Consider the following 15413-nt stretch of genomic DNA (forward strand, 5'->3'; position numbering starts at 1 on the left):
CCAAACCTCTATCGGGGTTGCTTACAAGCAAAAGAAATTGCTTCCTTTTCCATTCTTCTCTTAGTTTCTACCCACCACTGATGGCAGGTAGATAGTTCTGGTCGACTGCAGGATGCTTGATATCGGGATCATAAGTGCCTACTGGTGGGCAGGTGACTCCACTGGCTAGTGTGGCTGAGACATTCTGAGTGCGGGGCTGGCCCTGAGCGGTGTGATGGATGACCTTCCAGGTCATCATAGGCCCGGGTGTAGTCACACTCATGCCCTCATCACCTATACGCACACACCCATGATGTCAGCACAGCTGGGGAGCAGTTCTACTGTGGGAAGACCTAGGGTCCTTTAACTCTTCGAGTCAGGTGAGTCCGCAGCAAACCGATAATCTTCGGCACAGCGCAGGACCCAAGCCATCTCTGACTGAGGTTCCTGCTGGCAGATTTGTCCACTTGCGGCAGCTGCTCAGACTTGAAATGTTTGCTCTGACCTTTCTGGTGCCGCTTGTCTAAAGATTGCCTGCAAACTGCTCTGTGACAGAGGCTTCCTGCCAGTGAAAAACCATGACTGCACTTACACCGTAATTGAGTGGAGACAGGATTTACCTCACTGGACCACCCTGCCTGTCTGACTCCATTTCATATTATTAAAAACAGAGACTTGGATTTTTTTTTTTATAAAAAATTTATTGAGATGATGCAATTATAGGCTTTTCTTTAAAAATTATTTGCAATTCACTGGCCCTGAGAAAAGGCTTTTTTTTTGTTTGTTTTTCTTTTTTGTTACATTCATTTGATTCAGTCCCTTATAAACCCCACACCTCATAAACAACAAGAGATTAGAAATTAAAAAAAAAATTCTAGATTCGTCCTCGTTTGCAGGTGGTTGCAGTCACAAAGAGAAATCTTCAAGAATGTTCACTTGGCATGTATGAAAGATTCGGGGAGTTTGTCGTTGTTTAGTGTTGATGCAGATGGGGCCCAAAGGGTATCAGGTTAGTCTTCTGTGGTTTTTAGGCAGGCAGGGACCATTGTCACCCCCCTTCCCACCCCACTCCCGGCTCCTTGGATCACTCCCTTCATTACTGTTCAGAAGAGAAACAGGTTGAGTGGGTGAAAACTAACTAGCACCGAATGTTTGGGCAAAGAAACTGCCTTTTGTTCTTTGTGTATTTCCCCCAATTTTTATCTTCAGCTTCCTGGGTGGGAATGGGTCAGATCGGGGTATGGCCAGGCTGGGTCCCAATCCTCATTCTGTCCCTGGCATGCCGTCTGCTCCTAGGACAAGTCACAGGACCTCTCTGATACTCAGATTTCCCTTCTTCAAAAGGGGAGCTAATGTTTCAGACATGTATTCAGAGTTGGATCCTAGGCAGTGAATGGCGGAGGAGGTGTGGTTACTTAGGCATTTAGGTACATCCCGTCCAAGCCATTTAAGTTTCTGCTAAATCTACATTCTCACTTGGACCAAGGTATCAGTGTAAGATGATGGAGCAGGGGGTTCCAGACATACTGCTGAAAAGAGAAAAAATCCATCAGTTGTTACTCCTCTTTTCCTGTGGGGACACCCCCGCCCCTCAAAGGATGTGGAACATCGGTGATGCTACCTTAGGCACGACAGAGTTGCCTCGGGACAGAAAGATCTTAGAGATAGCATTACTTCCACGTAGCCCGTCCAGCCAATTGCCACTGCTGTCTTCTGATGGAGAGGAAGCACCCTGGTTACCTCAAGGTGCAGGGAAGAGTAGACGCTAGAGAATTTCAAGGTACAAGTGAGACTGTCTGCCTCGGACCCAGGTGGAGGCAAGTTTGCTCCCCTGCGGCATTCTTCTGAGTTCTCCTTTCCCAGTTTCTCATTTTGCAAGCCAAGACCTCCCACGATGGCAGCAGGGAAAGGCCAGCTATTCAGATCAGGGACGCACTTCTGGTTTGGTCCCAGGTGAAATTTTCGTCCCCCCTAGTGCTTAGTGTTGAAGTGAGAAATTTCATGCTAGATAGATTCTGCAGGTAGGAGATACGCTCTTGGAGGGCAAGGATGGTGCCCGATTCTTGGGAATCTCTCGGGGTGTCTAGCAGGTGCTCCATCAAAGTTGCCTAAATTGAACCTGAAATCTTTCAGGTCTGCAGTTTGTAAATGCTGTATCCCTGGTATCGGCATCACTCAGGTATTCTCTCAAAGAACCAATGAGAAGAACCTTTGCCATTAAGGGGGTGAACAGAAAACCAATAACGGTAATATCTGGATGGACAGTGAAGACTACATTGGAATTGCCACCTTCTATTTCTTCAAGTGGCTGAAGGTGTCGGCCTAAGTCTTACAGACTCTTACAGGATATTGCTTTAAATACAGAAATCCTGGGGGCAAAGGGGAATTTCCCCTCCATAATTCAACTGTAAGATTCTTTGGACAATAAGAGCCTGAGTCCTTAAACCTGGGTGAACGGAATGAGATGCTCTAATCTTAGGGAAGAGCGACATCCTGCCTGGGTCTCTGGTTTTATGTCACACAAAGAGAGCCTCAGTAAAGATCCACCCTTTCTCTCCAGCCCTGCAACTCGATGGCTTCACAACACACCAGGTATTTGGCTTAATCTCTCCATTCGAGAGCCAACATCAGTCATCTCGGAGGCTGGCAGATCATCACTGTGTGCTATAGAACGTTCTGGAAAGACATCTGTAGTATGCGGGGATCCAGCTGGATTTCATCCCCGTTCGAGCAGACTGAACCCAAACCCTTCATCGGGGGACACATAGAAGGTCCCCAACCTCACCGCAAACCCGACCTTCTGGAAGGTAGAGTGGGGGGAGTGTGTGAGGGTGGGAGGAGGCCGGCCACCCCTGCGCATCTATCTGTGGTTGGATGAGAGGCGGGAGCGTTTCCATTTGTCCCTCCCTCCCCGCAGGCTGGTGTCCTCATCAGTGAGGCTGGGGCTGGGGAAGGGGTGGAGAATTCCTCCTGCCCGTGTGACCACAACCCCTGCCTGCCTGACTCACTCAGAAATGGCCTGAGGACATGCCTGGGCATCTGGTGGCTTCACCTGGAAGGCGGGGTGGGGGGGCGTGAGATTCTCACCGGACTGAGCAGCGGAAGCGGAGAGAAACGAGGACGGGGTGCTTTGTAAGGGAGGTCTAATCTTCGTGAGTAAAAAAAGACTGTACTCCTAATACTGGATTCCGAGCCTGTATTGGAAGAGTTGATTTAGATGGCTATTGAAAAGGAAACCCCTCCCCCCCAAAACTGCAACAGCTTTTGAAAACTATGTTATCATCAGAAGTACTAAGGGGTGGCACCTTCCTCATTTTATAAGATACTACTGACCTTATTTTGAGGTGAAAAAGCCACACATGGGTCCATTCTGAAACACAGCTAGGAAAGAAGAGGGTAAAAGTAAGGTATCTGAGGAATTTCCCATCTGCCCAGGCATGGCAAACACCAGTAACAACTGAGACGACACATTCCAGGGTCCTCCCCCTCAAATGCCCTGTGTCCTGTGGGGATCAGGAAACTTTAAAAAAAAAAAAAGGCTGGGAATTGAAAAAACTTTAGGTGAGGGTATGAAACTGACTGCATGATGGCCTTTGGGATGGAGCAGAGATGACCCTCCATAACCTACTTTGGAATAATTCATACCCCACTGCAGAAGATCTGTCACCTGGACCATCAGGCCTGTGTGGTTTTTTTTTTTTTCATTTTTTCCCCCACTTCGCAGCACTTGCAAACTAATCCCAAGATGCTGGGGCTTCCAAATAGCCTGGACAGCCTTCCAGGCTCATCTTACGCTCTGTGGAACCACCAGGCCCCGCGGTTCTCACAGCTGTGAGGGGAAGCCTGCCGGACTAGCATTCATCTTTCCGGAAGGCAGCAGCCTCCGTGATGTTTCTGGCCTCCCTCCGATAGGTAGCCAAACGCTGGGATGTGGGTTTGCTTTTTGTGGTGCCGGCTACAAAGCACCCAGACCACTGATTCCGTTTAGGTGCCAACAATTCCCAAGATTCTCCAAAGAGGCTGAACCCTGCTGAAAGGCATCTGAAATTCAACAACAGGCAAGGAGGGAGGACGGGACGGGGCAGGGAAGGAAAGAGAGCCAGAGAGAGAAGAAGAGAGCTCTCCTTTTCAATTTATCGTTTTTAAAAGCATCTTTTTTTTTCTTTTTTTTCTTTTTTTTTCCAGCCGGGACCCAACAGCAACAGGAACAAACCTGATCCACGTGGCAGGGTCAAGAGAACCTGAACCCTTTTGTAAGTGTTCTCTCTCCTGACCAGTTGCGCTTCTGCACTTTGTGAGATTTGCAAAAAAAATATATATATATAATAGATATATATTTCCATAGGAAAACAACCTCGATGTCTTCCCCTATATGAATGATGAAAAGTCAAACTGCATGGTCTTAAAAAAGAACAAAACCAAAAACACCATGAAACTTAACAATAGGTGGAACGGGGTGGGGGAGGAATTACAGAAAGAGATTCCAAATGAGAAGGAACCATGAACATGAGTCCCAGGCTGGTGCCCTTGGCCAGAATTCCAGCGCCGCCTTTGCTGAGTGGTTTGTCTAAGGTGCTCCGGGGTCCCTCACGCTGGGCGAGAGAGGTGTCACTGCCATGTCCGGGTCTCCTCCTTTCCGCTCCGTCACGCCCCAGCCAGCCTGGCGGGCAGGGTGCCCTTGGCTATCGGCCCGCTGAGCCGGGGGCTGGTTCCTTCAACACTCATCTTCTTGGTATATTTGTTCATCCAGCTCCTGGGACTCAAGATGCTCCAGACGGTCTGTTCGACCACTCATGATTTCATCCGGGGTTTTCATAAACCTTTGGAAGAGGAAATGGTGGCGTGAAGAGGTTACAATTTCCTAAAGTTGTCTTTACCTTGAACTCTAAAAAGAGAGTTCCCGTCGCCTTCACATAGCTGGAGAGCTACTGAACCTGGTCATAATGCTAACTTAGCCCAAATTAGAAAAAGTTACCCCTTCCTCTGACTGCCTGAAAGTTGGCAAAACAATGATAAACAAAAGTCTAGGAGGACTGTGAAGAAGGTGGAGCCGTGTGATGCATTCCTGCGTGACCATGCGAGGGAGCCCTGGGACAGCACGGGTATCTACATCTCTGATTATCAGAGGGTTAGATTTTACAAAGACCCGTGAGCACTGTATATCCATTTCCATCCCAGACTGTGAGCCCAAGGAATGGTATTCAAAACTTGAATCTAATGCGAAGGATACAATTAAATGCTAGGTGGAAAATCTGGGGAATAGGGCAAGATAGTGGAGCTTCTGGAAATTAGAAAGGCCAAAAGAAAGAATCTTTTTCAATGTTATCACTGCTCCACCCCAAATGCTAGCCATTCATCCCCTTTATTCTGTCTTCGTTTGCAGCTAGGTGCAAACAGCAAGCCTCATCTTCTTGGTCGCTGGGGTCATTTGGAAATTACATCAGTGCCATGTTTTGACCATGACTTACATGGTTCAGGAAGGGTGCCTGGCTGCAAACGTTCTGTCCTTATGGTGGGAGGGCCCTTTCCACAGCCTACACACTGTTCCCTTCCTCTGCTCGGTACCACATGACCTGTCTTAAAACATACATTTTCTCTCATCACTTCACGTTCAAAAGCCTATGACGAGGGACTTCCCTGGTGGTCCAGTGGTTAAGACTGCACTTCCAATGCAGGGCGCATGGGTTTGATCCCTGGTTGGGGAACTAAGATCCCACATGCCTTGTGGCATGGCCAAAAAAACAAAAAAATCCGGTGACGACCATTTATCAGGTCAAGGATCCACTCTTTGGGCCTGCCCCTCGGGCCCCTCTGTCACCTCAACCCGGAAACTGTTGTTTTCCACTGTTTACTAGCATGAACCCTTCACTCCAGTCTCGCCAGTTCTTTTTATATCAATCACAGCTCATGCCATCCTCCAAACCTTTAGCTTTGCCCTTATCTGGAACCCTCTTGACTCCTTCCACTATCTGAGCCCTACTCGCCATCTGGGCTCTGTCTCGTCATCCATACCGAAGTCTCCCAGAGTCCCTCCAGTCTAACACTTCACTTGATCACACGCTGGGTTTTATACCGAGAAGCCTTCATTTTGGGGCGAGTCTGGCTTCAGACATTCATTTCCTCAAAAATGACTAATCTCTCCTCACAAATAGCACTCTTCTTTCCTTTCATCTTGTTGCAATCACTGTTGGAAGCCTGTGAACCTTCCACCTACGACTACTTTTCTTTTCTGCCCATTATTGCTGATTTTTTTTTTTTTTTTTTGGCCATACGCGGGCCTCTCGCTGTTGCGGCCTCTCCCGTTGCGGAGCGCAGGCTCCGGACGCGCAGTCTCAGCGGCCATGGCTCACGCGCCCAGCCGCTCCGCGGCACGTGGGATCCTCCCGGACCGGGGCACGAACCCGCGTCCCCTGCATCGGCAGGCGGACTCTCAACCACTGCGCCACCAGGGAAGCCCCTACTGCTGATTTTTTTCAAGCAGTCTGTTCCGTAGCATCTGCAACCTGTCTTCCGCTTTTATCCTGGAGCTAACACTGTTCCCTCAACATCTGGAGTCACTAATAATCCCTTCCAGGCCGAGTCCACAGGTGTGCTATATCTGGCCCTCCGAACTACCCCTATCCTCTTTTGACGGCTTTTCCATATTAAGTTTCTGATATTCCACACCAGGCTTGCCCAGAAACATTTATCAAAAGCCTCCGTAAGGTATAAAACAGAACTATATATATATAAAATATAACCCTCTGCCTTCTAGGAGCTTATGACCTACTTGTTGGGGAGAAGGACTTCATATATACAACTATTAAAGATGTAAATCACGATGTGGTTTAGGGCCAAGGAAACCCAACAGATGATGGAAGGAGGTATCTGTGCGTGTCTGAGCAGCTGAAGAAGGTCTCATAAAGGGTGGTAGACCTGAGGTAGACCTGGGGGTATATATGTTAAAAAAGCAAAAGTTAAAGTGATGCACATTTCGGGCACAGGGAACCCTGTTAGTGTTGGAGGGCAGCTGGCAGTGTGATTATGGACCAGGAGAATGGACCAGAGGCAGGGATTGCTGAATTAATCTAGGTATCAGTCGTGAAGTCTAGACATCGGCCTCCACTGCCAGGGAAGCAGTAATAATGCTTCTGCTTTGCTTTCATCTTCCAGGTCTCGTGAGAGTACTTGCCATTGGTAGATTCCAACCTGGAGCCTGCTGGTAGGAAATCTTGGGAAATGTGGTTCCCTGGCTTCTAGCCCCTGAAACATAGACTGGAGTGGGAATGGTGCTCAGGAGCCAATGGACTGTCCAGCACGATGATGACTCAGTTGTAAGGAGAGTCAAAGATAACTCTGGTGTCAAGGTTGGTTACTTAAACAATGGTGACGCCGCTGCCGATGGAACATTTATTCTGGGGGTGGGTAGATTTCCAGTATGGGAAGAAGGCCTGTCTTGAACATTTCACGTCTGAGATACTAATGTGATATTTAAGTGGACATGTCCTAGAAGAAGCTCTTGGAAATTAAGATTTGGAATTTCGGGGAGATTTTAGAGCTGCATGTGGAGATTTGAGAGCCCATTCATGGAGGTGATAACTGAAGCTGTGTAACGGGATCCATCCATCCAGGGAAAAAGTATAGAGTGGGGAGAACAGAAACCAGGGACTAAGTTTAGGGTGAAGGATGAAAAGAAGGCATCAGCAGAGCCGGAGAAAGGAGGGTTCTTTTTCCACTTTATTCTACTCTGTTTCCAGCTCTTGAAAAGCCTTCTCTGTTTCTTTTGAAGATCGCAGTTGTGTTTTTACTGCTCCTACGTTACCACACCTTTCCAATGCTAAGGCCCAGGTTCTCTGCTCTTTCCAGTAAGTACTTATCCCAGTGAGCTCGTTTGCTCATACAGTGTCATTTTGTCATTTTCTACCCAAATCCACATCTCTAGCCCAATCCGTAACTCTCCTCTGTCCCACCTGCCAAAACGCAGAACCTGAGGTCGTGTTTGTCAATCCCACCTTCTCCCAAGCTTCACTTGGTCTCACCACATCGATTACCACCAGTGTCAGAGAGCTATGTCTGCCTCTCCTGATTGGTCCGTTAGACCCCTTCTTTTTTCCTCTTCTAATCGTTTCTCCTCTCTTGCCTAGGGAATCACAATCTATGTGGTAGGTTAAATGGTTGGAACTCATTAGCTGGGAGGAATTCTGGAAAGAGGACTGTCTACTGCAGCAGCTGTCAGACTCTCACAATGCATTGTCATAAATGTATTTTACATCACGACACACACACACACACACACACACACACACACACACACACACACACACACACACACACACACCCCTGAATCACAGTTTTCATGAATCAACAGGCACTCTTAATTCATGTGATACAGTCTGATATTTTCAACTCTATCCTTTCCTATTCAATTCTGTTCTATTTCATTTAAAAAAAAATAGACTCATTAAATCTATTTCATGATTCACTAACGGGCCAGGACAAACACTGGTCCAGGGTTGGCAACCTGGAGGCCTAGGTTTGTTTAGTTCCTTGCTTTGCCATTGGTCCCTCTGATCGCTCCCTTTAACTACCATAGATATAAATGCCAGATAATACTGTTTGATCATTGCATTATTTGAAAGGTGAGTCAGATTGTGTTTATTTAGTTTTGGCTTTACTCTAGGTTAGACATAAGTGGAAAAAAAAATTGTTTTTTTTCTTAAATTCTAACAAACCACCACCTGGTATCGAATGTGTAGTGGTGATGGCTTTGAGGATCAGATAGGCAGGTAGAGATCTTAACAGTCTCCCTCCTCCCTCTTATTTGAAGAAAACAGTATCCTCCCAGAAGAAGGAAAGGAGAAAAAGGAAGTGCTACCTGAACAAAAGCCTTTGTCCTGGCTCCTTCCTGATAATGTTTAGTTTGTAGTAGTGGCGCAGGGCTCTGGACATTTTCTCATAGGTCATGTTTGTTCTGTTCTGCTTGTTCAAAGGCGGAAGAGAGAAAAAAAGCACAAAGACACAATGAAACGAACCTCAGAAAAGACGCTGCAGGAGCTATTCAAATCTGCTTCTGTGGCCCCGCCAGTTGGGAAAGCCACCTGGTAATCTGCTCCCTGCCACGCCCACCCCTGGGCTTTTTCACAGACGTCCTCGCTGAGGTTTCTCCTAAGGTGAGTCTAGCTAACAAAGCACACATCCCGCAGCGGCCTCCCCGACTTCCTCTCCCAGGACTGCGCTCTGCTGTACCCGAGGAATTTCCTGCAGTTTCCCCTCTCTGGGGGTCATCCTTCACCTTCTGACCCACAGAGGATTTCTCTTCCTTTTTGTCTTTTTTTAAAAAAAATTTTTTTATTTTTACAGCGACCTCTCTCAGGCTTGTGTTTCTGGTCTGTCATTTTAAGGAAGAGATTTTTTTGTTTAAATTCCTGTCATGGAAGCAAGAATACAGTTGTCCCGAGCCCTGGGGTGAGGGCTCCCTGTGCGAGCTGCAGAGCGATTTTTCTCAGTGACTCACAGGGTGGATGGTGTCAGTGGGGTATGGCCATATTTGGTCACGACAGCCTCTGCTAGGTCCTCCACAGCGGGGGGCCAGAGCATGGGCTGCCATCCTCCAAGGCTGCAGCCAGGGCAGAGCTCAGCGGTGTCTCCCCTGTGGCCTGCCTCTCCTTCGGCGGATCTGGAGTTGGGCCTTCCTGGTGCCTTGCCACCTCTGCCCCACGGCTGCCTGTCTGTGGTCAGGCCTGGATCTTGCTGACTTTTTTTTTTTTTTTTAGTAGGAATACAGATTTATCTTAATTTTTTTTTTTTTTTTTTTCGGCAGGGGAACTCTTTGCTCTGTGTATCTTACTTTATTTTACTGTGATAAGAACACTGACCATGAGATCTACCCTCTTAAATTTTTAAGTGCAATACAGCACTTAATACAGGGTTCACTACAGGTACAGTGTCCTACAGCACATCTCTAGGACTTACTCATCTTGTTTAAGGGAAACTTTATGGCCCTTGATTAGTAACTCCCCATCTCCCCCCCTCTCCCCAGTCCCTGGCAACACCAGTCCACTCCTGGACTCAAGGAATTCGCTTATTTTAGCTCTAACTTTGAGTAAGTGGAATCAGGCAGTATTTTGTCTTTCTGTGACTGGCTTCTTAGCATCACGTCTTCAAGGTTCATCCATGTTGCCACGCGCTGCAGAATCTCCTTTTTTTTAAGGCTGAAGAATATTCCATTGTGTGCATATAGCATGGTTTCTTTATCCATTCATCCATCAGTGGACGTCAGGGTTGTTTCACCCACTTTTTACATCTATGCGCTTTAATGGTTTTCCTAACTATAAAAGGCTTTATCTTTTAAATTCGATTCCCTCTTCCCAAGGTGGAAAACTGCAGGGGCCATCAGACTTCTTGCACTGTTTGCTTTTCAGGGAGATGCTTTAAAGACAGAGGATAAGCATTTTCCACGTAGAACTGGGCTTTTGCGACCATGGAAGTTTCTAACCCAGCGGAACAGAAGCGACGCTTCCCAAAGCCCCCTTGTGAGTCACAGAGTGCCACAGTGCATCCCTGGTACCCAGCTCCTAATGATGGCGTGGGTGGCAGGACCAGGCCGAGGCAGAGGAGTGACGGTTACTCGTAATGAGGCCTGTCAGACCGGAGACTTAACTGGCACCTGGCACAAGGAACAAATGGAAAGGGGCATCTTTAATGATTTCCTCCCCTTTGCAACTAATTGTCCAGTGAGGAATAAACTAAATAATTACGGGCAGACAGGAAGCAGAAGACAGACAATTATCCTCCAACCCAGGGATGAAGACTAGATTTTGGCCCTACTTTATAGAACGAATATCTGATGCCCTTTTACCTTATGGTTTCCCCACAGTCGAGCCAGTCCATTGGGATCCACTATCCGGAATATTTTCGATTCTTTGTCCTCCCATCGGATGAAGTTTTCGTACCGGCTGTCAGAAAGCAACTGATAGACGTAATCCCAAAGCAGTCTACAGTCTACAGAGGAAAAGGGCAAGAAAACACTGTTGACAAGGTTGCTTGTTGAAGTACTAAGAGCAAGAATCAGAAAATAATCGAGTAACCGCTCTTGCCTCCTTTGGATGGATTGTCTGACTTCCTCGTTTGGGGAATTCCCTGGCGGTCCAGGGGTTAGGATGCCGCACTTCCACTGCTGAGGGGCCTGGGTTTGATCCCTGGTTGGGGAAATAAGATCCCGCAAGCCACTCGGCCAAAACGAAAACAAAAACACATCCTCGTTTCATAGTGAGGAGAGCAAGGTACAGAGAGACCTGTGAGATGCAACCTTTGACCCGTGGAGGCCTTCGGGACTGTCCGGGCCCAGAACTCCCCCGCTCAGATGAGGACACAGAGACCCGGAGAGAGGAAGGGACTGGTCCACGGTCAGGACCAATGACCTGGACTTGAGCAGAGCCCACAGAAGGGACAGAACAAGCTCTAACTGCAGATGAATTGGTTCTGAAAAGGGGCTGAAGACACGCTGGCAGGTCCAAGGGCAAAGAGCGTGCTCGTGTTCAGAGAGCAACGTGGTGTTGACGGTGGGGCGCTAAAGGTTACTTTGGAGCGTGACACTCAACGGACAAAGACGTGACGTGGAAAACGGCAGAAAAAGCAGCACGACGCATGAGAAGCTGTGGGGGAAGAAGACCCCTGTGGTTTGGGGCCTGTGACCGTGGGAACCACGGCCAGCATGGTCTTCAGAAAGAGCATAGATAGTCCCGTTATATCTCCTTCGGAGGTTTTAAAAACTGCTTTATTATAATGGAGTCAGTGTAGAGAGGAGCCCAGTGCGGAGAACCCCTTTCTCCATGTGCAAAACTGATGCTGGATCACTTGGTTGGGTAACAGATCTGTGTACAGGCGCTGGGCTAGGCCTCGACTTTGGGCTGTGGATCGGCAACTTGAAAGAGAAGCTGCAGGATGCACACCTTTGCCCTGTTCTGGTGCTGTCTGGGTTAGTGCCAGAACCGGGTGTGGCTTGGCCCCTAGCACAGCCTTGATAGGTGGATGGGAGCGGATGTGGACTTTCTAAGTCTAGTTGATGCAGGACTGGCCTCGACCCCCAGGTGTGCTCCTGGGAGCTTTGATGAGCCCTAGCCAGCATGGCTGGTCGTAAACGATTCATTTTGTTGAACACTGTGTATGTGTCTCGCACTTTGCAAGCGTTATTTCTAATCCTCACTTTACACACTGCATCCTTTCTGATCCTCTCGTGCCCGAGGTCGCCGGGATTTGAACTCCGGGGCTCCTGCACCGCAAGGTGCCGATTTCCTTACTTCCTTATGTTGGGTGAGGCCTGGCACACCTGGGTGGGGAATGTCCAATCCCAACATGGACTGTGTCAGAGCGAGCCAAACATTCACCTCCCAGAGAATGCAACACGCCCTCCTCTGGTACATATTTACAAGAGGAAACGAGTCAGGTCACCTTGGGCAAGTTTCTTAAATCTCCCCGAGGTTCCGTTTCCTCCTTTATGAAAGGGGAATAACAACGTCGACTCTCTCCAGGATTACTGTACGAGCGATGATGTGAGTGAAGAGAAAGTAAGGAAGACAATAACAACAGCGATTACTGGGTGCTGTTTGCAGGCACCGGGGCTGTGTGTTCTACCAGCCGGCTTGCCTCTGACCCTTAGGGCACCTGATGAGGCCAGCGCTGTTGCTGTTCCTATTTTATGGCCAAGGAAGCTGGGGCTTAGCGGGTTTGGTCATTGGCTCAAAGGCACAGCTCGTGAGTGACACATGTCGGAGTCTGGAGCCCATGCTGTGCCACACGTCCTGCGCTGAGATGTCTATTCTCAGAGAAGAGGGTTAACAGGTAACTGTTAGTCAAGGACTTTTCCAAGCAAGCTTTAACTCTGAGTGTGTCCTTCGTGCAATCCAGCTTTCTCGCTGAACAGCAGAAGGAACTGGCATAAAATGTGGCATTTTCCAGGAGGCTTAATCTTTTAAGGAACTAACCATGAAACTTAAAATGACCATACATCTTCAGTACCCCTTACTGTATCCTTTTCCCCCCCGATTGATCTGTGTCTAAAAATTAATGTGACGTGTGGTTTCTTCTGTTTTGGAAAAGGACCCGTGGTGTCCTCCTTAGAAGGATGACTCCTGGAGCCTGAACCCTACGCTAAGAGAAGCTGACCAGAGATTCTGTTACCATCCCTGCCTGCCGCGGCCCTCTTGGTCGCCAGGAGGGGGCACCGAGGAGCAGCAAGGGGCCCAGTCCCAGCATCGGGAAGCACCTTGAGAGGTGAGTGCCACACACCATCTCACGCTGAGAATGATCGAGCTCATTTTTAAGGCACTTGTAAGAGGGCGACTGTAGGCAAAGCAGTGAAGTAGGCAGTGTCTTTCTCCCTCTCTGCCACCTCCTTGTCTTACATCGTTTTTAGTGCAGGTGGAAAAAGAGAACTGAGATGCGGTTTAATTGTCCAGTTTTTGTCTTACTGTCAAATGGCAGATGCATTTTAATTTCCCACAAGCTCTTGCAAGTAGAAGCCATCTGGCAAGACCAAATATCATCACACAAAATTCCAGTCTACTAGGAGGAACAAAGGTGTAACAGCTTCCCCATGTTTCCTGACAGGGTTACAATCATTTTTACCACCAAGAGGCTTCATGACACCTTTCGGATGCATCTGGATTGGCAATGTGATTCTCTAGAGTGAATCATTTGAACACAATTTAATAATTAAACAAACTGATCTGGTTGTCTTTTGCAGTTTGATGGAAGGAACTTCTGCCCACCGGAAGGTGAGCAATACATTGGCAGTCTCTCACCTCTAAGACTTCCTGGAGCTAAAATGCAAAGTGAGTGTTGTCTTAACACCATCTGCTGAGGGATTTTCACTTTCATTGTTTCTGTGGCTTCTCTTTTTACTGCTTTGGACATTCTGTGTCTCATAAAATGGTGAAGTGCGAACCATTTTCCGTTGGTTTGCACTTAAAAAATGGTTTCCATTTAAAACCATTTTACCGTTTCTCAGAGTAAGGGCTTAACCAGCACTGGGTACCTACCATGCTGGTTCTTCAGAGGCATCAAACCGAGACCTTTATGTCGTAAATCGTTTACTGAAAAAAATCTAGAATGTGATCTGTGTTTGGTTGGTTGGCGAATGAAGGGCAGGGCTTACCAAAGAACAGACTTTACCTATGAGTTGCAGGAACACTTGTATCTTGCAAACTTTTCCCTTTCATCAATGTGAAAATAACCCCAAACAAGGGGCCAATTGATCATTTTAAATGACATTTAATCCAGCGAAGCCAACTTTAGCAGAGTAATGAAAATATATTGACATTCAAGACATACTGAATCAGTCACTAGCAGAGGTCGCAACAGGAATTTTGTGGCATATAAAGTAGTTGTTTCAAGCTCAGAGTATAAGTGGCTTTTTATAACACTATTGATCCTATTGTTTCTTTAGTTAAAAATTATGCCAGATGATAAAAAAAGAAAACTGCCTGACCACGCAACTTTTTTTTTTTTTTTACAATCGAAGTTCAAGCCATCTGAGTGAGTTACTTTTGTTTTTTAAGATTTTCGTTAAATAAAAGGCAGATGCTTTTTAGTTCCTAGGTCCTCTGGAGGCTGTTGCCGTGACCCACCAGCAGTTTTTCAGCTTCGTCAAAATCCATCCGTGTCTGCACAGATACAGTGTTTTCTGATCATTGATAAAAATGCTTAATACTATATAATAAAATGTACCCAAAGTTCATCCCATTACAAAACACTTGAACATGCATGTGAAAAATACCTTATATTACAAGGTCTTCACTAATTTTAGCTGCATGTGTCTTAAACTAAAGGGCCTTCTCTGTCAAGGCATGTGGGAATTTTAAACAAATGTTCATGATTTGGATTGTCTCTTCCACGAGAGGAAGCTCATGAAAGGGTTTATTAGCTCTAGTGAAGTGTTATTTCCCAATTGCAGAAAGAGAGTTCTCTCTCTTTCCTGCTGGGTGAGGTACCCTGGGCATCCACAGTTAAAAGGCATTGTTAAAAAAAAATATATATCCCTTCCTGTGGTTAGGGAGAAATATTTTCCCTCCCACACCAGTGTCTTACCAGAGACTCCTCTCCTCGTACAAGCTTATTGAACAGAGACTGTAAAAAGATGGGCAATTCACACATAACCAACATGGTTCCTAAAGGAAAAAAAAAAAAAAAACCTAGAAAACCATGCTAGACAAAACTGATGTTGAAAAGACCTGAGTGGGCAAGTCCAGTTACTGACAAGTTATTTGAATTTCCCAAAATTCAAATTTCAGGAAAGCATCTAAGAAAGAAATTTTTTTGTTGTTTTAACTGCCCAAGTGGAATTTTAAATGAAGGTCTGTAAACTGGAGTTCTGTGGATATAATCACCAACAAGGAGAGGCCTAGTGTTCCTGTTTCATTGCTTTAAATTTATTATGAAAAACTAATAAATTTATT

At 46.8% G+C, this 15413-nt stretch overlaps 1 protein-coding gene across 11 annotated transcripts in view; it reads right to left on the reverse strand.

The window, feature by feature from the left end:
* Positions 1-874: 874 nt before the first annotated feature.
* The window catches only part of ETV6 (ETS variant transcription factor 6), a 240627-nt gene continuing 226088 nt past the window's right edge, over positions 875-15413 (reverse strand). For 5 of the 11 annotated variants that reach the window (XM_032645767.1, XM_032645765.1, XM_032645764.1 and 2 more), the window contains 3 exons: positions 10817-10959; positions 8834-8934; positions 875-4799 (listed from right to left, as the gene is read on the reverse strand). In XM_032645767.1, coding sequence (XP_032501658.1) covers positions 4694-4799; positions 8834-8934; positions 10817-10959 — 350 coding nt within the window. In that variant the 3' untranslated portion in view covers positions 875-4693. The other 6 variants (XR_004351778.1, XR_004351775.1, XR_004351776.1 and 3 more) reach the window with 6 other exon arrangements.

Source organism: Phocoena sinus, chromosome 10 (assembly GCF_008692025.1).
Source record: "Phocoena sinus isolate mPhoSin1 chromosome 10, mPhoSin1.pri, whole genome shotgun sequence".
Classification (NCBI taxonomy): domain Eukaryota; kingdom Metazoa; phylum Chordata; class Mammalia; order Artiodactyla; family Phocoenidae; genus Phocoena; species Phocoena sinus.